Below are 22866 nucleotides of genomic sequence, written 5' to 3'. Positions count from 1 at the left end.
TTCATGAATATAAGATCTAGGTCCTGGCAGGATGATTGTTCATGGACAGATAAGATCACATGACCCTCTATCTGCAGCAATTACATGTCAGGAAAGCAGAGCAGATTTTTTAAAAGATTTAAATTGAGAAATTTCCCAATATCCTTCCCCCACCACACTTACACACACCAGCACCAATCACAGTGGCGGTGAGTGTTTCTGTTCTGTACCAAACACAAAACCGCACATCCCTACACCAGACAAATATAATTGGGATTTTCATCTGCATCCAAAATGTTATTTTATCCTTCCATTAGCTATCCTATGTGATAGGTAGCGAATTATAACGCATGACACTTCTATCAGGTCCCACTGATCCTGTTTCAAAGAAAATGATTGACACAAAGCCACAGACAAAGAAGGAACAGGGCAGTGACAAACGCTGTTTATTACAAGTTTAAATACAAATCCGATAAGAAACAAGGCATCGGGTATATGTCAAAAAATACATATAAAAAGTGTTTTTTTTTTTCTTTTTCCTTTTCTTAAAAAAAAAATATTTTAAAAAAATCACATGTGGATAAAAAACAAAACAAAACACTGTCTCTTTTTGATATGTAAAGTCACGTGAAGTTGAACAGTTCTCCTCCTCCTTCATAGTTCGTGTTCTCCCATAACTTATAGGTTAGAAAAGTGTCTGTAAACAATGCGATAGGAGACGGCTCTGAAGCCGAGGATTCGTCGCTATCGTGGGTGACCCACTCTGGAGATACTACACAGTAGTTTCATGTTTCCATAGGCCAGTCCTAACATTCCCATTGCTGTCTGTGTTTATAGGAGGCTCCTCAGTCGTTTCGTTTTTAACCGGTTCGTTTTGGACGGCCAGATTCAGGCCGTACGACTTCTGCTGACTTTCCAGTTCCACGGCGATGGGTTCCCTTAAAATGTCTTTTTTGTGGTTGGCGGACGGAGGCTTTTCCATACTTCTGCTATATCTAGGAAGAGAGCTTCCAGCGTCGCTACTCTCTTGATGGCACTGATTAAAATGGCGCTCTCTGTACGCCAAATACGCCCTCCGGCTGCGGGAGTGACCTTCTGAGTAACTCTGGCGACTTTTGGGTACTGCGTTCTGTACGCTGCCGTCCACGCTGGTGGGAACGTCGTACGCGTACTCCCTAAGGACGGTCAGCCTACTAGAGCGGTGCTTACTCCTGTTCTTATGATGCCTGGACGGGTGACCATTGGGGCGATACTGCACCTCCACCGGGGCGACATGCATCTTGATATCATTATCCAGCGAATGCTCCGTCAAACTGTTGTCCAGTTGCGGGGGAGGCGGTGGCGTAACGACAGGTAAGGGTACAGGGTCGCATTGTGCCGCGGCCACCTGTAAATTGGTCAACTTGGCACCCTGGGAGGAGTTTTTGACACTGGACGCGCTTTTATTGGTACAAGACGACTCGGCGCTGCTGTTCGTACACTTCGGGGCATCGCCATTGGCCACTGATGAGTTAGAAGGCGGGACGTTGACTTGTACAGAATATGTGCTCCGACCCGGGCAGAACGTATTGATCAACGCTCGTCTCACGTCCTCTCTGTTCATACAGTGATGGACGACCAAAAAGGCACCGAGGCTTAAACACGTCACCCCAAAAAAGCAGCTGAAGACCAAGTCCATTGGATAATACAAGGAAACGGATAAAGCACCGAATATCCAAAGGGAAACATATAGGAACAAGGTAAGGCTGGCGCCGAGGAGTTGGGCTTGGAAAGTCTGCTCGTTCTCCAAAGCAGATGTAGAAACCAAGGACACAGAGAGCGAATCCTGCTGGTTCCCCTCTCCGTTTTCGCTGGCGGCTAATCGCTGCTGTTCCTCTGTCTGCTCCTTCAATTCGAAGACTCTGTCAGGATGACGCTTCAATTGGATGAAGATGCTGAGGAAGTACATGCAGTTTATGAACACGATGAAGCTGGCAGGACCATAGAAGGCTCCGAGGCTGGGCTCCCACGCCATCCAGCAACTAAAACACAACAAAAACAAGTTAAAGCGCCATCCAGCAGCGCCACCCAGCAGCGCCACCCAGCAGCGCCACCAAGCAGCAGACACTTACTATTGTGCAGTGGGTTGGCTCCCGTAGTTCTTAATGTTGGCCGCGGCTGTGATACCACATACGATGATCGGAATGCCGCCTCCGATGAGATAAAATCTGCCGTAAAAACAAAAATAAAGGAAACGCATAAATGACTCCTGACGAAAATATTAACCCGGCACGAGGAAAGACTCAATGTAAACAGCCGCTTCCTTAATGGCTTCCTACTTCTGTGCAATCGCTGACTTATTTGACTCCATTGAAATTTCCTTTAAGCAAACACGGCCGCGTCATTCATCACTTTCGCACATGTATATACAATGTCACAAGTATTTTCCTTGGATGGAGTCCAAACCTTAAGGCTTAATGCATAGAAAAATAAATAATGAAATAAGAAGGGGGCGATAGTGCCACCTACTGGCTAAACTGTACGAATTGCAATAGATTAATGTTGGCGATTACTTACTTATCATCTACATAAGTATATACAGGCAGTCCCCGGGTTACATACAAGATAGGGTCTGTAGGTTTGTTCTTAAGTTGAATTTGTATGTAAGTCAGAACTGTATATTTTGTCATTGTAATCCGAGCCAGAACTTTTTTGGTCTCTGTGACAATTGGATTTTAAAAATGTTGGGTTGTCATAACAATCAAGATTAACACTTAAGCTTCATTACAGACACCTGTGATAACTGTTATGGCTGATTATTGTAGCCTAGGACTAAAGTACAATAAATTACCAATATCCAGAGGTCCGTTTGTAACTAGGGGTCGTATGTAAGTCGAGTGTTCTTAAGTAGGGGACTGCCTGTACATACAAAAACACATCCATCCATACCTGAGCATTGGTCTGGGAGGGGGAGGGAGCTCGTCTGGGTCCTGGCAGCGCTTGGCTTTTTTGGTGACTTGCTTGTAGATGTTACGTGCTGTGACTCCCACCCACAGCACAGTGGCCAGTGTACAATAATGCAGGAGAATCCCAATCTGCAAAGCAATAAATCATTACAAAATAAAGCAGAGATCCATATTCTCACATTTATAATCACTTCCACTATTCCCAAGTAATCAGCGCTGTTCATTTCAGCACCTCACTAGGCTCTCAGCCAGGTGTGTGGTGCCAGACAACCTGCTCAGACCACCTACCTGACAAAAGAAAGCCTTATATAGCATATTGTGCTCAAAAACTAGATGAACTGATTGGTTGGGAATGAGACCCTTGCTTATATATCCAGGCACCGTGACTGTGGTGTTACCCATGGCCTCCATCCTTCTAAAATTAACTGTTACATTTATGCTAATGAAAGGGTACTGGGACAGTTTCTAGAGACCCTCAGTGCTACAGCTTCACAGGCTGTTACACTGTCTTCCCCATCTCCCACTGCCTGATGTAATCACGCTGCAGCAGAGATGCTTCCAGCACACAGTGGGAGTGGGAGGTGCTCATGAACTGCAGCTTGTGAATCCGCAGCACAGAGAGCCTCTGGAAATTGTAGAGCACAGCGCCCAGGTATCTCTAGCACTCCCAGAAACAGAGGGATCCAACACTGCGGGCAGCAATTTCTAACATTTCCATACTATGTTATGAAACGGCAGTACATATCCCCAACCTGCCAATCAACCATTAGTGAGTATGGGACCCCGGTTCTCCAGACTGTTTGGGATCCCAGCAGCCCTCACTGATTAGCTTGTTATCATCCTATGATAGCAGATCATTTGCCAACTTGGTAAAACCCCTTCAAGTTCAGGCTAAGGACAAAACATCAATATTACACCAGTGTGGGACTGACTATTGGCATACATACCTAGCAGTGCCTCTATTCTGAATAATCTGGTAATGCATCTTAGTCTCAGTTACTTGAATGAGACAAAACTGTAGTGAGCTGCAATACCAGGAGCAACCACTACTCAAAGTACAGCACTACATCGGATAAGCAAAGGAGCTGTAGTGTACAGCAACTGGTCATAGCCCCATCAATCTACTATGGATGACCTATACAGAGGACAGGCCATCTGTTGGAAAGTCCTATATATGCAATATAAAAACTGTTCATGTGAACACGTCCTTATTGTAAGCCAAACTTACAGCCTGACAAAACCTGGCATTGACCGTCTGGTTTATGCCTCCCACATACACAGCGCAGGTCAGGAAGATGTGAAGAGCCAGGTTCACCAACATGTGCCAGGTCTTAAGGCTGACCCGGATCACGCTGAAAAAAACAAAACCAACACGTGTTAAAGTTGTAAACAATAAATTAACAGGACCAGATACAATGATAATGGAAGGGTTATGTTCTAGTGGACTACAGCCATACCTGTGATAGTACAAGTAACTGATGATCAGCACCAGTAAGCACAGGAGCAGCACCACGGAGGACACATACACCACCGGGTGCAGGGGCGTCATAGGGTGCGTGTAGATCTCCGCTCCAGTCAGATCCTTTAGACGAAAAATGGAAAAAGTTATAGGAGTTCACTCAACGATCATTAATTTCCATTTTGCAAGTCTATGATACACATATAGTATGTACAGGGCAGAAGCGGTCTCCATCCCCTTCTGGCATCTAATTTTTACTTCCCATAAAAGGGAACCCGATACCCTATTTGTTCAATGGGGTAAAATCTTTCTACAATTCCCTCCTATTGGAATTTCCCCTCTTTACATATTAAAAAAAAAATTCATATAAAAATGAGCAAAAAACGAGTGAAATTTTGTCCGAGACGAGTCAAGTTTAGAGACGTCAGTAGTAGCAACACTTCAGACGGCACAATCTTTGGGTCTTTAGTGACTAAAAACATGTGGTGTCATATTACAGAATCTTCTCTTTCAGATCACATCAGGCTTGTGGTTCTGTGATCTACAGGACCAGAAGATACAGGCAGCTAAAGATTTAGTTGGAAATGTGATATGCAGATAAAATTAAGGCATGAATCGGATCTTTAACTGCCTGTATTGCCGGAGTGACCTGAAAGATCAGATTCTTATCCTAAATGACACCAGCAGCATGTTTGTAGGTACTATAGAAGTTAAGGTGTATCTGAAGTCCCACTGCCACTGTAGCCTCTCACCTTGACTCATCTCAAGCAAATATGACTTACTTCTACTCATTTTCATATGACTTTAAGGGAGATTTTTTTTTTTTTTTTAAATATAGGTAAACAGGGAACATCTTAGATAAAAGAGGGGAATCTAGAAAGGGCCATTCATCCCCTCAGCTATACTGCCAGGCAATGGCTTCTCTCCAATGGATCATAATGCATAGACCGGGCTGTGAGGAGTGACCGAACATGGGTTTCCATCGTCACTCTGTTCACTCGGTGGTCATGCACATCCTAAACTCTAGGTGGCACTATACTATACTACTACTGATAGGGCACGGAGCAGTGTACAATCCCTACCATTAACACGGCGTAGTTGCTGAGTGTGTGGCACTGTATTGTAGTTATGTTCTCATCGGATGCGATGATGCTGCAGCCTTCTGACTTCCATCCACCGTGTCCATTCAGAAGGTCGAAATCCCACTGAGCCGCCACCGGGTCCTTCCCGTGAGCGATGCGACGGAGCGTGATGTTAATGGGGACACTGGGAGGGTTCTTGCTAGGACCATCTAAAAAGGTAGATGATAATGCAGATTTATGAGGAGGAGTCCAGTCCTGCAGAACTTTTTTGGACATCTATAATACTGCGCAGCATATTTATAACAATTTGTATTGGTCTTTTCATACGAACCTAGCCTGGCGAGAATGACGGGCGTCACCACGGAGCGCCTCTTGCCGTCGTCTGCCAGGTGCGTGGCGTTCCCGGTGGGAGGGAAAAGTTTACCATTTCTGAAGGCGATGAGCTGCAGCTTGTACACAAACTCGTCCGCTGCTCGCCTCTCCCGCTTCTCTATAGGTACAAAGAGCGCGGCGGGGAGCTGGATGGAGGCCTCCACTACCGTGTTCTGAGGGAGGGACACAAAATCAGAACGTCACACAATATAAAAGACGGTGGGGGAGATTTATCAGAGGTGTCCGAGGTAAAACTGTTCTAGTAGCTCATGGAAACCAATTGGAGCTTAGCTTTAATTTTATAAACAGCTGTGGGAAAATGAAAGCTGAGCTCCGATTGGTTTCCATGGGCACTTGGAACAATTCTACACTAGACACTTCTTTTAAATCTCCCCTAATGGGGGAGATTTATCAAAATTGTCAGAGCAAAAGTGTTCTAGTTGCTTATGGCAACCAATCATAGCCCAGCTTATAAAAATCAAAACTAAGCTCCGATTGATTGCCACGGCCAACTAGACCAGTTTTGATAAATGAGGCCCAAGTTGCGGAGGAGCCCTGCAGAAACGATGGTGATCTTAGAACTAGTTCATACACTCAATAAGGGGCCCCGAAAAACATAGGGCATTACCTATGTATTTGCCACGTGACAGGTTAGATCATAAATAGATGATATGAAAGTCCTATCTCTGGGACTGATGGACTAATTATGCAAAGGGAGGTCACGCTTACTCCCTTCTGGTAGCTGGGCTGAGCCAGAAATAGGTGCCGCTCCCATAGGTAGGACCTGCATCTACCATCTATTCATGACATTTCCTGTGGATATGTCATAAATAGGTTAGATGGGGAATCTCTATTATAGGAATATTAAATTAATGCAATCCAATGCCAAGATCAGAATACGCCAATCTGAAAGGGGTGCCGGATTATGCCTTCTCCTTAACACCCAAATTTACAGAAGTAACATAGCATAGCAAGCAAACATACATACACAAAGACAATATACAAGTTACCTTTAAGGCCACCACATTGAAGGTACTGGACATATTGCACTTAAAGCTCAGTTGTTTATCCAGGTTCCCGTCGGGGTCTCGTCTTCCGAAATCAGCCAATGATATGCGGTCGGACGCAGCCAGTTTCTGGAACACTGTGCAGGTCATGCCAGTAAAGAGGGTGGATTTTATTACATAGGCTTCCAGGGCAATGTTTGGGGAGTACTGGGAAAATAAAAAGAATGTAGGTTTATATAAAGTATTTTGCACTATCCCTTTTCCATTTAGCCGCTAACCCCTTCACGACTACTACATACATTCCAATTGGGTTTTCAGATGCCACAGAAAGAGAGATATCCACACATAAAGTTACTTTAATAACAAGGTTTTTACATACAGCTCCTCTAACTTTAAAAAAAAATCTGAAATGAAGCAGGATTATTTGTATATTTATTATATATTTTTGTTTCCTTTTTTTAGGCCTGCTAGGAGGTCTATTGCACATTGGCTACCTGATCCCCGAGAAATACCCTTTAAAGGAAATGTTCCATCAAAATCCATCATGATAAACCACTTACTCATAGATCCAGGCACCGTGACTGTGGTAATCTTCTTATATTTGTTATCCATGACCACCTTCTTTGTAAAAGCATCTTTTAAAATTATGTTAATGAGACCAACGGCCTCTGGGGGTGTAACCACAGCCTCTCAGTTTAGGGGGAAAGGTGACCTGCTCTGCTGAAGCTGCAGCACTGAGGGGCTCTGGAAACACCCCAAGAGCCCTTCAGGCTCATTAACCTTGCCACAGTCACGGCCCCTTGGTTCATGAGGAAGTGTCCTTGGTTTATTATGCAGGATTTTGATGGTAAATTTCCTTTAACAGTGGAAATCTCCAGTTTGATAACTTCTACAGATTTTTCCTATAGACTTACTGTGGAGTAGACCTGTGCCCCATTGGCGAGCCTGTAGGTAGCGATCCTCTGTAAACACTGCACTATACGTGTGCAGGCGCGGGCATCCTTCTGTGCCATCAACAAGACGTGTTCATCAGCCAACATGATGTTACTTGCTATATCAACCATTACGTCACCGAGCTGCAAAAGATGGGACAGGCGATAGCAGGTTTATCCCCATTTACAACATCCACACGCATAATAGGATATAGATGACAAACTTCTCACGTTCACGCTTACCTCTTTGTATTTATCTGCGAAACGTCCAAATTTCTCGATCATTTCTGCCACGAAGATGACGTCCATCTTGTCAGAGAAGTTTGCCGCTTCTACGGTGTAAGCCAGAAGTTGTTTTGCGGTTGCTACAGCATTTGTGACGTTGAGGGGCATCTGGAACACAAGTAACCATTATATAGAGATAATGAGGACAAGGGTAGGTCTAATATCATTTTCAGTCTGGTTCTGATTCCAAGTTCTGTGGGTTTAGCCAGGTTTCATCTCATCTGTATGTAAATCTTCTATTAAAGCAATTCTGAGTATTGGTGAATTATATGTGAAGCTATAGATCTACTCACAGTCCATGGTTAGGGTTAGGCTACAGCATGGTTAGGGTTAGGCTACAGCATGGTTTCTCTATTCTAAGGTCCAATGTGGGGAGGTGTCAATCTGCTATGTAAAATAATACCTGATTGAACATGTACAGCACCCGGGTGACATCATTGGCATACTGGCACCGGGAATAGTCATCCTCTGCCCAGAAGCCTCCTCGGTCACATCGGCGCCAGGCTCGGATGTCGTCTTGCTGATTACCAGGGTAAATGCCGCCTCCGGCTGAGTACCGTGTACACAGGAGATAAGCGGTGATCCCTGCCAATGTCCTGGGCCACCTAGTAGGTTATACAATCACATAATCAGTAATACAAATTGTACATTGATTAAAGTAGCAGCAAGACATCTCTCCACCCAACTTTCCCAAAGTACTGAATGGCAAGCACGCCACTTTATCTGGAGAAGCTGGATGACAGTTCATGTGAGAGGAGTAATAGCAGCTTTGAAGGACAACAGGAGTACAGTAAGTATCAGGGCTACTTGCTTTACATGTCACAATGAACGCATGTTGTATGACCGGCATCGTCAGACAGTAGAAAACACTGCCCGAATAGCACTAGGATCTGCCTCGTTTTACCTCGTACACGGGGAAGTTGATACCACATCTGTGAGAATGAGCCCATAGAAATGAATTTGTCTGTGTACTATCCATTGAATCAAAACATAACCCACAGACATGGACAACCACATTCAGGGTGTGGAGGGGCTACGCAAAATGTCACCCACCTGAAGTCTCCTTTGTTGTTGACTACTCTTTCCATAGGGCAGTACTGTGCCGAACTCTCCAGCACCACAATGTCCACCGTCCTGGTGTTATTACCGCGCCTGCTCTGAACCCGGCAGCCCCAGTTCCCGGTTGATCCGGCTTGTATGTTGGAAATTGTCAGTGCACTAAGAAAAAAACAATACAATACAAAAAGTCAATATAAAACTACACTATTATACCTTAACACACTCAGCCTTATTAGTTAACATTATTTATAACACACAAAAATGGGGGCACATTTAAGGGTCCCTGTATTTGCAAATATATGTTCTTGCTGCACACTATCCATTGTTGACTTTTACTTATGAGGCCAATTGGGAACTTGATCAATTCCCTTTTAAGAGTAATCTACAACAAAACCCATCATGATAAAACAGGGAACCTTGCTCATAGATCCAGACACCATGACTGCAGTAATCTTCTTATATTTGTTATCCATGGCCTCCTTCCTTCTAGCTCACTAGCATACTTTTAAAAGTTGATTTTAGAAGGGCTCTGGGGAGGTGTGGGGGCATTACTAGAGCCCCTCTGTGCTGTAGCTGCACTGTGCACACTCACTGCCTCCCACTGTATGATAAAACTGCCTCTGTTGACATGATATTACATCAGGCAGGGGAAAGGGCTGAGGGAGAGAGTGTAACATCCTGTGAAGCTACAGCCCTTCGGTGCTCAAGCTGCTACACTGTGCAGAAGAACTTCCCCTTCCTACTGTATGATAAATCTTCCTCCGTTACCATGACATTACATCAGACAGAGATAAAAGCTGCAGGAGAGACAGTGTAACAGCCAGTAAAGCTGCAGCACACTGGGGCTCTGGTAACAAATATAATTTTAAAAGGAATGAGGCCATGGATAACAAATAAGAAGATTACCACAGTCCTGGTGCCTGGATCAGAGTAGGTTTTCCGGGTTTATCATAATAGATTTCCTATAAAGAGGAACGATCATAATTTTTTTTGAATTATTTCATATTTTCACAGTGGGACAATGTGGTACCTGGCGATCAGGGAGCAGTTGTGGATCATGTTCTTCTGGACAATAATTCCCTGCGACTCATCTGTTTCCACAATCTTCCCATCCTGATACCATAACACTTGCATGTCCTGGTCTATGTAGGAGGCCATGCACTGGAAAGGGAGGCTATCCCCTTCAAAGACCACTTGGCGATGAGAAGGGGTCATGTAAAACGAAGGCAGCTCGAGGGGAGACTCTGGAAAAGAACAATACAAAACACAGCAATTTAATAAAATGTAAGGAGATGAACGTAGGGGAGTTATAAACTATATAGCTAAAAGCGAGCGAGGTCCATTCCATACAACCACGTTCTGGAAGACGTAAAGGAATCCATTATCAAACACAACCTTCAAGACATCTGGGAAGAAACAATCGACTCTCCCAATTCCGAAATGCATTCCGACTACTTACCACAGGTCAGCTGTTCAGGCTTTACCGCGGTGACCGGCTGTCCTAGCAGAGACTTGGGGTAGGAACATTTGGTCTCGCGGACAGTTATGTTCTTTGCTTTGATCCAACGCAGCATCCACAGGAGATTACAGTCACATAGGAGAAATTCAGTTTGGAATTCGCTGCGGGGGAAGTAAAAAAAAAAAAAAAAAAAAAAAAACATTCGGAGCAGTTCTCATGGGTGTGACCATTATCTGGTCATGTGCGCGCAAGGAAAGGGTTAAAAGGACGGCAAGGAGACAATGGACAGTCGGATTAGGGTCATCTCGCCCCTGTACTGCCTACAGGAACCACAGGACGGACAATACAGGAACTTTTCTTCATGTTATCACTTCCCTTACAAACCACTGGGGATAGAAGATCCTGAAAGATGAAATCCCCTCCTGGACCTGTGTGATGTGTGATGCTTCCTGGCATCAGCATTAGGAAACTTTATAGGAAATCTGCCATTAAAATCCAGCATGATAAACCAGGGGCAATTACTCATAGATCCAGGCACCGTGACTGTGGTAATCTTCTTATATTTATTATCCATGGCCTCCTTCCTTCTAAAATCACCTTTTACAATTATGTTAATAAGGGGTGTTAAGGCAGTCGCATTGTGTGCACTGTGTGCTGAAATGTCATATGCTGCAGTGAGATTACATCATGCAGGAGAAGGGGGGAGTGCTGAGGGAGCAGGAGGAGAGACAGTGTAACAGCTAGTGAAGCAACACCACCGAGGCTCGTTAGCATAATTGTAAAGTTGTTTTTTTTACAAAATAGGAGGCCATGGATAGCAAAAATAAGAAGATTACCGCAGTCACGGTGACTGGATATATAATAAGTGTCCCTGGTTTATCATGATGGATTTCTTTTTAGCCCAGTAACACATGACTATGGACCACTGTGCAGAGGATAAGACTATGCGCATCATACATGGAGAGCCTATTCATGGAGCAGGAAGTGGAGACTCCTTGTATCATGTATCACTACGATGCAAGGAGTCCCATCCTCTATATTGTGATCGGTGTGAATCATGCTGGCTTAGTTTTTCCATGGACCGACCGGTGGTGAGCAGCCTGTTCAGCTATGCAGGTAATGTACACGCTGACAGACACATGACCCGTTCACATCCTTTCCATATAAATCGTGGCGGATAGACTTACAGTGACTTTAAGGCAGCCAGGTTAGCAAACGTTCCTTGAGGCAGCGAAGAAAATAAATTCCCAGAGAGATTTCTAGAAAGACAAAATAGTATAAACTTTCATTAGACACCAAAGTAAAGCCCATGATCAGGTTACAGCTTAACCATTTACTACAATGAGGGCGTCCCGCCAGGATCAGTCAGCGGATAGATGTGGTTTAAGGGCATTTTGGGAGTGAATCACAGAAAGAAAAATAATAACTAAAGCTAATAAAAGTTACTAGTCACCCATTCATTAGCACAATGAGCTGGCAATGCCCTACCCTGTAATTATACACAGACATGCAGAGCGCCTATAGCAAGAAGGGATCCGAGGACTATACTCGATGTAGACGCATCATTAGCATCAGATAACATGGCTTGTAAATCAAGAGATTAAAAGTCTGATCTTAAAGGGAACCTGTCAACAGGTTTTACCCACTATCCTACCAGTCCCTTAGGTCGGGAATTAAATTTGCCTTTTAGAAATCCCCATTAAGAATTCTCACCCATTTAAAAAAAAAAAATCTCCTCCAAAGTCAGGCAAATATGACTCTTCTTGCCTCGTTTTCACATGAGACGAGTCAAGTTTTGTGGTTTCAGGTGTAGTATCACTTCAGATGCCCCCATCTTCTGTTCTATAACACCTAGAAACATGCTAATCTCATCTTTCAGATCATCTCATAATGTTGCTCTATGCACTGGGGAACCGGAGATACAGGCCGCCAAAGACTAATAGATAAAGATCCAGTTACTGCCTGTATGTCCGGTTCTGTAGATCACAGAAGCGTAAACTATAAGATGAGATTCTTATCTTTAGTATGACACCAGCATCATGGTTCTATAGAACAGAAGAGAGGGGATTCTGAGGTGACACCCCTGCACCATCCATGTGGAAATAAGACCAGAAGAGTTGTATTTGCCTAACGTTTGGGGGATATAGTTATTAGGTAAATAGGCGAGATTTCACATAAAAGAAGGAATTCTAGAAAGGACATTTTATACCCTACCTGATGGGGTTAGTAGTGAGCCATAGACAGAGATGGTCACCTTATAAACCAATAGCCAACTCATGGCTCACATTAACCATCAAATTATGTCTCTAGGTGACTGATCTCCCCTTTAGCAATTGACGTTCCAAGTTTATTTAGTTTAGTCCTTTGTGTCAATCACTTGTGGCAGGACCTTGGCAGGAGCATGAGTGTGTCTGGCCCCACGCCGAGCTAACCTCACGTCTCAGGAATGGTTCATAACTGCATCACAAAACTATTTATTTTGTTTGAGCCTGAAGAGGTCCTGTCAGCTTGTGATGTTTCTGTGCTACATACTAGATCTCCCCATTAGCCTAGTTTGCAGAACAGGTCAAAATCTGGAGATCCACAATTCGTTTGCGGTCCGGGTGTTTCAGGTCCGTTCATGCACCCAACTCGCTGCAAAAAAGGGGCAGGAATACGACCAGCTCTTGCGTCCCGGGAGTCTGTTCATATACGGGCAAATGTAAATTAGAACCATACAGGTGACCCATATCAATACATCTGTCCATGCGTTAGCTGTTGACCCAACAGGTAAAGCAGAGACAAAAACAAAGCTGGTCATAGGGGCGTCTCCTACACAGACTGGAAGTGTCAGCGCTCACTAGACACTGTATGAGGGTGTAGAGGTCGTGTAACCTTATATCACATACATGGTCTGCATTTATCTGTTCTCTCTTACTACACATCATCAATACTTACAATCTGACCAGGCTGGGGAGTCCCTTAAATATGTCCGCGTTAAGGCACCCAATCCTATTATTGGCTAGATCTCTAAAAGAGAGAAAAGAGCAGACCAGTGATTATTACTTCTGTTTGGCCAAACATTGAGAAATAACTTTTTGTGATGTTACATTTTGATTTACTGTGTTCCTCCTTTTTGGGCTTCCATAGAGAATACAGTGTAATATTATTGGAAGTCTATAGGGATCTTCTTATGCATCAAATACACAACATTTTACTGCCGAATTCCATATTCCCAAAAGCAAGGGCATAAGAAGCTTAAAAAAAGAGCAGTTCATGCCACAGGGGGCACAACACACCAGTGCTTGGTTTACACTCTTTCATCCTGGTGGTATATGTCCTTTAAAGAAGATATACGATTTATATAGTGTGAGAAGAAAAAAAAAAAAACTCTGATAAGTGGACAACATTTATATTAGTTGACTACTTCTGCTCCTTCTTTTACCGGAGCGGGTGATATGATCTCTGTAGGGACGCTCGGGGACCCTCACCAATGCTATTCTTGGATGCTAAATACTTGAAGATAACTTACAGCCGTTTAAGAGAGGAGAGACCCCCAAAGGCACCGGGCTCTATATTGCTGATCAGGTTATTCCGTAGATCTCTGTAAAAGGAGGATGACAGGTATTACAAACACAATGACAAATGTTATAGGTTACAGAAGTTACAGTCAAAATGTAACAAATTTCCAAAAACCAGACGGACACCACAGAGGAGAATAATCCCCCCAATGTCTGAATAAAATAATTAAAAGGGGTTTTCCAGGAGGGACAAGTGGCCAGGTGGGGAAAAAGAGAGGAACGCTGATAATTCTGGTTTATGGGCATGTTCCTCAGACATGGGACGCCACTTCAGCGTTCCAGGGATTTCCATTCCTGTGTTGTCCCTTGGTCCAAGGAGGCCGGACCCCCAGAACTTCCAGCTGGAATCAGGCCTGAAATACTGGAGCAACACAGGAATCTGGATCTGCAGCAGCACAATTACTTATTTTGATCAATGCTGCAACACCAGAGTGATAGGATATGCATTGCACTGAACTGAAGTGTGAACGTGCCCCAAGAGCCCATGAAGACATTATAAGATGGACGTGGGCTGGGCTCTAAAATCCAGATGTAAACTATTAGTTTCCCTGTGAACAGCGGTCCTCATTCCTTACAGCTATAAATATCTCCTGCTGCAGTGCTATGCTGGATATATATAGCCCTGGGATGCTGTCCCCCACATGGTATGCAGACAGAGGAGCGTGCGGACACGTGCTGCCATCATGTATTGTAATACACAGTCATACCAGATCCAACAGGGGGCAACACTGAACACCGTCATGTGCAGTAGTCCACACTGGAGGAAGCTTTGCTACATTTACAGTAAATAACAATAATGCAATGGTGTTCTTCATAAAGTGGTGCTTTAAAAAGACGAAAAAGAGAAAAGAAAACTCTTGCCCTAGTCTGGGCACACTATTATAGGCGGCCCTGGGGTGGGAATATGATGCGGGTGCGTGGTTGGGTGCTTTGTGCTGTTTGTGTATTTCAAATACTTTTTACTTTAACCCATTGCAGAGCGGGGCACTTCATGCACACGTATGACTGGAAACACGACTGGGTCTTGTAAGACGTACAGATCATTCTTTGACTCTTCCCCCCTCAAAAGAGTCAATTCACTGCCGTTTATAAAGCACATCAGAAAACACAAGCTCCCCCTCCCCCCCTGACGCGCAGGATTCACTCCGATCATACGAGTCATATCCCCAATCCACAAAAGAAAGAAATGTGGATACAGGACCCTGCGGTACAGTCCCGTCACACACACAACTCTATACTTGGTTATAGTATTCGCAGAGAGTGTGGCGGCTGCTGAGGGCACAGCATGGCATTACGCCACGTTTCAATACAGATTATGAAAATATATTCTGAAATAAGTTGAGGGGTGGGCGCTAAACCAACCTCGGTGTGCTCATCTAGCATCATAGACAGTCCTATATGGGTCCTGTCAGCTTGTGCATGAACTGGACCCGTGGTTTTTACACCGCAGCATACGAATAGGACCTGACAACCTACACCGAACCCACCACCAGGATTTGTGGTTTCTAATTTAGCCGAGCTGAACTACATTGACCAAGTGTTGTTCGGATCTGTTTATCTGCAGGAAACTAGCCTGAATCTGTCCGTGTGAAACCAGCCTTAAAGGGGTTGGCCACTTTACCTCATATATTTTGTAATGTGTGTGTAAGTGTGGGGAGGGGAGGCCGGATATTAGGTAATTTGCTCCGCTTTAGTGATATGTAAAGTGAAGCCTCCGGTCTTATAGCTCATCAGCCATAAAATAACCTCAAATGGAGAGTCATGTGATCTTTATCTGTACATGAGCAGTCGACCTGCCAGGACCTTAAATCTTATATTCTTGAATAACATTATAAGATCCAGAAAAGGACAGTTTCTTATGGACAGATAGAGATCACATGACTCGCCGGCGATGCAGAACTTTTAATAGATGTATATTAGTAAATTACCCAACATCCTGCCCCATACTCACGTGGCCAACCCCTTTAAACCCAATGCAAACAAGCAAGCTCGGTTTGAGAAACAGTGCAATAGTTATACATGCTCCTCTCTGCGTCACACACAAACCCTTTAATAACTTCATCACAAGCCAATACTCACAGCCTCTCCAGGAAGCTCAGGCCCTCGAAGGAAGCGTTCTTCAGATCCATGATCTTGTTGCTATTCAGAATCCTAGAAGAAAACATAACAGGAACAATTGTTAAAAAAAAAATATCCACAAAATAAGTTTGTACAATTTGTGTCATCTGACGACTAGTCGCACAGCAGTTCCATTATTTCTGGCACGGAACGGCTGATGGTCACATGACTCGCCACAGGCGGCCATTGTTCCTGATCTGTACATTGCAAGGAGACTATATTATAGCGCATCACATGACATCAGCCGGACTCTATAGCCTGGTTATTGTGATCGCCGGGGGTCATTACCAGTAAGGAGCGAGGTCTATACGGTGAAGTATGACGTGTGGGGGAGGAAGAGTCTGAAGACTGGTCATGGACGGGTGCAATTTTATTAAAGAGGAGCAATGTAAACACCAGAACAAACCATCCTAGACACTGCGCCTGGGGCCAAATACAACCTACCCACAGCACATTCATCAGCCTCAACATACAGGACTAACCCGTCACCACCGGGAAGTGACCGCGTCCTCTACACAGCGATTAGGGTTATGACTCGCTCTCGTTACAACTACGGGAACAGAAAAGCGACTGCTAAGCCAGGTGTTGTCTAAATGTAAATGTATCTATTTCACCCCAAACAAGAGGTAGGTTCCCTCTGCTTTCTATGTTCTTTGTCTAAATGACTAATCCTGAGTGTTGTGTATACACATGGAGTAATATTACCCTATTCTCAGCCGTGGGTGGACACCAGCTGCTACGATGTCCCCCATACACCGCACACAGATAATACAGGAGACTCCGCTCAGAAGTCTCACTACCTATAGAGAAGTACTGAAATGTAATGAGGTAGAAGGACCCCCCCCAGATTATGAGAACACGGGGTCTCATCGTTACTGCTTGATGGAAGCGGCAGGTCCCATTTCTATGGAAGGTGTCAGAAATAGCTGCACACAGCGCTCTGGTATCTCCGCACATTGAACCATGGTCTGTGTTTGCAGTCAGAGTCGTATTTCTTATCAGTTTTTCCGACTCGGTAAAAAATACGGAAGGCCGGCAAAGACGTCGCTAGCTTGTCCCAAGCTTTTAATTGCGTTAAATCGCAACAGTTCCGAGGATCACACCTGTGTGTCACACGTATTTCACTTTTCCCCATAGACTTCTATGGGAAGGAACAGGTAGGATCATCTGATTCGCCTTTTCTACAGCCTCTACGCAGACACTTGGAAAACACTTTCATGTGCATGGGAGCAATGACATATAGTGCGCCTCGAGGGTGCCGCCATCTTGGTGACATCACTGGTGGGCGCTGATTGGTTGCTGTGACAGCTGAGAGCCTGGTAAAGTCTTTCAGAAAGCATATCTGTATTACAGTATGCCGGAAGCAGACCATAATATACAAGCAGTATATTCACAATATACTGCTATACAGAAAAATCGGACAAAACTAAATTTTTTTTTTTAGAAAATATTTTAATTTTTAGTATTAAATCTAATATTAAAAAAAACAAATATAAATTTAGTATCTCCGCGATGGTACCGAACCCGATAAAGGGGAGGTGTCATCTGGACCATGCAGGTAACCATGTAAAAAAAAAAAAAACCTAAAGGAAAATTTAACAAAATTTTTTATTTATTTATTTATTTATTTATTTTTTTCAATTCTTCGACATTTAGAATATTTTTCCGTCTTCCTTATAAACTGAACAAAATATAAAACGGAGCCACTACAACACTAGTACAATTTGCCCCAAATTTGACAAGTCAAAAGAGGGGTAACGGAACAACATGAAGTCCAATACGTTAGTGTGAATTGGGTCTTAACACTGCAGGGAGCCATCTGTGTGGCCGGCATCATACAGACGTGATACACATCAGCAGAACCAGCAGGGACTTGTGTGGTTTAGGCTGAGGGGCTAATGTTCTCCCCCCCCACACAACAATCACCGAGCTCAAGACTACAAAAGCTTCAGGGGCTTTGATGTGGTTTTCTAAGAATGTTTCCACCTTTGGAGACTCCTCTCAGAAGTTTGGGAATGAAGAATGACGCCGGCTTCTTCCTAAGGAGACCTCTCACTTCTCTCATCCCCTTTAAGACAAAGTTATATAGTCATCGGAGCATCCGAGTCATAAAATCAGGAGAAGTCATCCAGGCCCTGGAAGGACGGGGCTCGGCAGGTCAAGGTCCGGGGATTTATGACCTCCTATAAAAGCGGCTGCAGGAAGTGGACAATTATTCATGTCTTTCATGTTAACACCTAAACTACTAGAAGGGGGGACACTGAAAAACCAGACCCCACCCATAAAAACCAAATCATAACAGTGTAAATCTGACACCTCCCAAAAATAACTCAACCAGCAAATGTCTCTAGAATATACCGGATTATGAGACATTCCGACGCAGAGGGCAGGAGTATTTTATTTTTTTACATTTTTTTTTTTTTTTTAATACAGATTTAGATTAGGCCAAGAAGTAAGTCTCAGCAGATCAGCCGAAACGTCCCGGATCTTAGACGTATGGATCTGCAGAGTGTGGAGTTTAGTGTAAAAAGTTTTTTAATTAAAAAAAATAAAAATAAATAAATAAAGATGCTAAAGTTGGACTAGTTTGTTTATAGGGCAGGACTTTGATGTATGGTATCATATGACACGTACAGAGGAGTATAGAGGGGCCGCCTCATCACGTCTCTGTGTTAATAATACAGATTTTATGCTTTTTTGATCTGATGGGGCGATATTCATGCGTGTGACTTGCAAAAGTAAATGTTTCACCCACGTTAAAAAAAATAAGCAAATCCAAGTCTGATAAAACCCATTGAGTACAATAGGTCAGAGGTCAGTGCAGGTTCTGCACGTCAAATACATGTGCAGAACTCCGCGCATGGAAAAATGTAGTGCGAAAGGGGTCTCTGTACACAATTATGAGCCGCTTTCGGGGGACACACAACAAATTTGGGAGGGAGGGGGGCCGCAGTGCCATCAGCAGCTCCAGGGAGGGGTCGTCTCAGTTTTATATGAACACAGTTTACACACTAAGGAGAGGTCGATATGCATAAGAGGATTGACCGGTGTTCACACTAGAGACCTAGATACGATGTGACCAGCGTCACCCTCAGCTGTAACCTCCATGCATCCAGCATCAGGGCTGCCCGTACACGAGTCATCGGATGCCACCTCTCTGACATAGACAGGGACCTGTTACCCCTAACACACCCATATTTCACCAATTTCTTGCAACGCCCCAAACAAAAGGTTAAGGGACACTAAACTACCACCCCCATCAGGTGGGGTGTGAAACATCCTTTCTAGAATCCCCTCTAATGTGAAATTGTACCTATAGAACTGAAGATGGGAGTGTCTGAAGTGACCCTACCACTGCACCCTATAAACATGACTCATCTCCCGGCAAAACATGACTCATCTCCCGGCAAAACATGACTCATCTCCCGGCAAAACATGACTCATCTCCCGGCAAAACGTTGGAGATTTAAAAAAAAAAAAAAAGGCAAAATTGAAGATAATTCACATAAAAAAGGGATTCTATAAAGGACATTTCATCCTCTACCTGAGTAGAGAAGTAGGTGATGGGTGCCCTAAAGGGATGCGACACATTACACATACGAGGCCTAAGGATGGCGCTACCCCAGCTGGGACACACACACCAGCACCCTGTACATGGCAGTAGTGAGACAACGCCCGCTTATAAACACAACATGTAGATTGGGCACAACCCACAAGATCAATGAGTGATGATAAGAGAACCAGAAACAGAGTGAAGTCCACAAGTGTCCCGGGAGCAGCGGGTGAGGGAGCGCTCGTCCAAACTATTGGGGGGAAAGACCCTGCACACTGCGACCCACAGGTACCACCCCACTGCAGGCTTCCCCATACGCATGCTGGGGGTAGTAGTAGTCCGCACAGGGTCAGCCGCGCGCTGGGGGTAGTAGTAGTCCGCACAGGGTCAGCCGCGCGCTGGGGGTAGTAGTAGTCCGCACAGGGTCAGCCGCGCGCTGGGGGTAGTAGTAGTCCGCACAGGGTCAGCCGCGCGCTGGGGGTAGTAGTAGTCCGCACAGGGGCAGCCGCGCGCTGGGGGTAGTAGTAGTCCGCACAGGGGCAGCCGCGCGCTGGGGGTAGTAGTAGTCCGCACAGGGGCAGCACACTAGGGGTTGTAGTACACACAGGACACGCTGGGGGTTGTAGTACACACAGGACAGGGCAGCACGCTGGGGGTTGTAGTACACACAGGACAGGGCAGCACGCTGGGGGTTGTAGTACACACAGGACAGGGCAGCACGCTGGGGGTTGTAGTACACACAGGACAGGGCAGCACGCTGGGGGTTGTAGTACACACAGGACAGGGCAGCACGCTGGGGGTTGTAGTACACACAGGACAGGGCAGCACGCTGGGGGTTGTAGTACACACAGGACAGGGCAGCACGCTGGGGGTTGTAGTACACACAGGACAGGGCAGCACGCTGGGGGTTGTAGTACACACAGGACAGGGCAGCACGCTGGGGGTTGTAGTACACACAGGACAGGGCAGCACGCTGGGGGTTGTAGTACACACAGGACAGGGCAGCACGCTGGGGGTTGTAGTACACACAGGACAGGGCAGCACGCTGGGGGTTGTAGTACACACAGGACAGGGCAGCACGCTGGGGGTTGTAGTACACACAGGACAGGGCACGCTGGGGGTTGTAGTGCACACAGGACAGCACACGCTGGGGGTGGTAGTACACACAGGACAGGGGTAGTAGTGCTCAGGCCGGTGGTACTCACAGGGTGTTGGTCCGGTTGGGCAGCGCTCCCAGGGGCAGGCTCCTCGGGGTGTCCAGGCTGCTGCACTGCACCTTCCCCCCGTCTCCCCCGGTGGTCGGGCCGCTCTTGCCCCCGGCTCCCCGCGGCCTCCCGTCCTGCCTGCACCCAGGGGGCAGCGGCCACTGAGCGGCTACCAGGGAGAGCAGAGCGAGCAGCGCCAGGCCCGGGGCCTCCATCCCGCACACTCTGAGCCCGGGCCGCAGCACACGGACGGTGGCGCCCCCTGCCTGCGGAGCGAAGGATGTGATCCCGGTCTAGTCCAGTGCGGAGGCCGGAGCTGTACAGGGCGCGCTCCCGGCTGCACGGCTTGGGAGGTCCGTCACATTATTGCCCGGGGCCGTGCTGCTGAGGGCCCCTTCCTTCCCATACACACAGCTGCTCCAGACTGTCCTCCCCCCCAGTCTCCCGGGATGGTCTCCTCCTCCCCCCTGTCTCCTCCTCTCCAGGCGCAGACATGTCAGCGGGAGGGGGGTGCTCCGTGTACACAATAATAGCGCGGGCTGCACAGGGGAGGCGCACTGTGCCGGAGCATAGAGGCGCCTGTGGTAGGGGATATACTACACGGTGTTATAACTATATACAGTCAGTGGTAGGGGATATACTACAGGGTGTTATAACTATATACAGTCAGTGGTAGGGGATATACTACAGGGTGTTATAACTATATACAGTCAGTGGTAGGGGATATACTACACGGTGTTATAACTATATACAGTCAGTGGTAGGGGATATACTACACGGTGTTGTAACTATATACAGTCAGTGGTAGGGGATATACTACACGGTGTTGTAACTATATACAGTCAGTGGTAGGGGATATACTACAGGGTGTTATAACTATATACAGTCAGTGGTAGGGGATATACTACACGGTGTTATAACTATATACAGTCAGTGGTAGGGGATATACTACACGGTGTTGTAACTATATACAGTCAGTGGTAGGGGATATACTACAGGGTGTTATAACTATATACAGTCAGTGGTAGGGGATATACTACAAGGTGTTATAACTATATACAGTCAGTGGTAGGGGATATACTACAGGGTGGTATATACTATGGTAGGGGGTAGGGTACATATATAATACTGTATGATAGGGGATATACAACAGGGTGGTATACACAGTGGTAGGGTACAGGGTACACATATATAATACTGTTTGATAATATAGCTATATACTGTGGTAGGCTATACAGGGTATATTTACTAAAGTATGGCATATAGTTGTATAAATATAATTATACACCGTAGTAGGGTATATGCACAGGATATAAAGGGCACATGCTACATTATACTGTAGATAGTATGTTATGCAGTATATAGTCTATGCTGTATGATATATAGTATATTATATATGGTCATATGCAATACTGTAAGTTACATTTCGTGTATCACAGTATTATGTATAGTACAGTGTAGCAGATTATACAGTATTGTATTACATCTATAGCATATTATAGAGCAGTGTGCTATACATGGTATTGTGCCGTATACAGTACAGTAGTGTGTTATATGTAGTATTATGTGCTGTACCGTATTACATTACAGTTGTAGTATACAGCGGTGTGTTATGTATGTGATGGCCAGGTGTGTGCACATAATAATGACCTGAAGCCCTGTGCAGGCAGCACCATACAGCTTGTTCACACCTTTTGGACTTTGGGTTCTGTATTTTTTTTTTTTTAAACCTTTGATGTAGTTTCCAAGTCTGGTGTTATGTAAGGTCCAGTGTAATATGTAGGGAGGTCCATTTTATTCCTATAGTGTCCTATTGGTGTCTTATAATCATCCCTAATGCTGCCACATATA

At 45.1% G+C, this 22866-nt stretch overlaps 2 protein-coding genes across 5 annotated transcripts in view; one reads left to right on the top strand and one right to left on the bottom strand.

The window, feature by feature from the left end:
• Positions 1-401: 401 nt before the first annotated feature.
• ADGRA3 (adhesion G protein-coupled receptor A3) lies at positions 402-21519 on the bottom strand. Its single transcript, XM_072126008.1, has 19 exons — positions 21016-21519; positions 16219-16290; positions 14091-14162; positions 13517-13588; positions 11767-11838; positions 10580-10740; positions 10151-10364; positions 9115-9279; positions 8465-8666; positions 8020-8169; positions 7759-7920; positions 6848-7051; positions 5797-6010; positions 5466-5674; positions 4382-4506; positions 4153-4276; positions 2908-3053; positions 2091-2186; positions 402-2000 (listed from the first exon to the last, which is right to left on the bottom strand). The coding sequence occupies exons 1-19, from the start codon at positions 21228-21230 to the stop codon at positions 752-754; spliced, it is 3924 nt and encodes a 1307-aa protein (XP_071982109.1). The 5' UTR covers positions 21231-21519; the 3' UTR covers positions 402-751.
• LOC140078495 (cytosolic beta-glucosidase-like) overlaps positions 19969-22866 on the top strand; it is a 50479-nt gene continuing 47581 nt past the window's right edge. For 2 of the 4 annotated variants that reach the window (XM_072126012.1, XM_072126009.1), the window contains exon 1: positions 19969-20098. The gene's annotated coding sequence lies outside the window, so the exon portion shown is untranslated. Of the gene's footprint in view, positions 20099-21513; positions 21600-22866 lie in introns of those variants that run through there. The other 2 variants (XM_072126011.1, XM_072126010.1) reach the window with 2 other exon arrangements.

This window comes from Engystomops pustulosus, chromosome 1 (genome assembly GCF_040894005.1).
Source record: "Engystomops pustulosus chromosome 1, aEngPut4.maternal, whole genome shotgun sequence".
NCBI lineage: Eukaryota > Metazoa > Chordata > Amphibia > Anura > Leptodactylidae > Engystomops > Engystomops pustulosus.
This window is presented reverse-complemented; position numbering and strand designations above follow the sequence as displayed.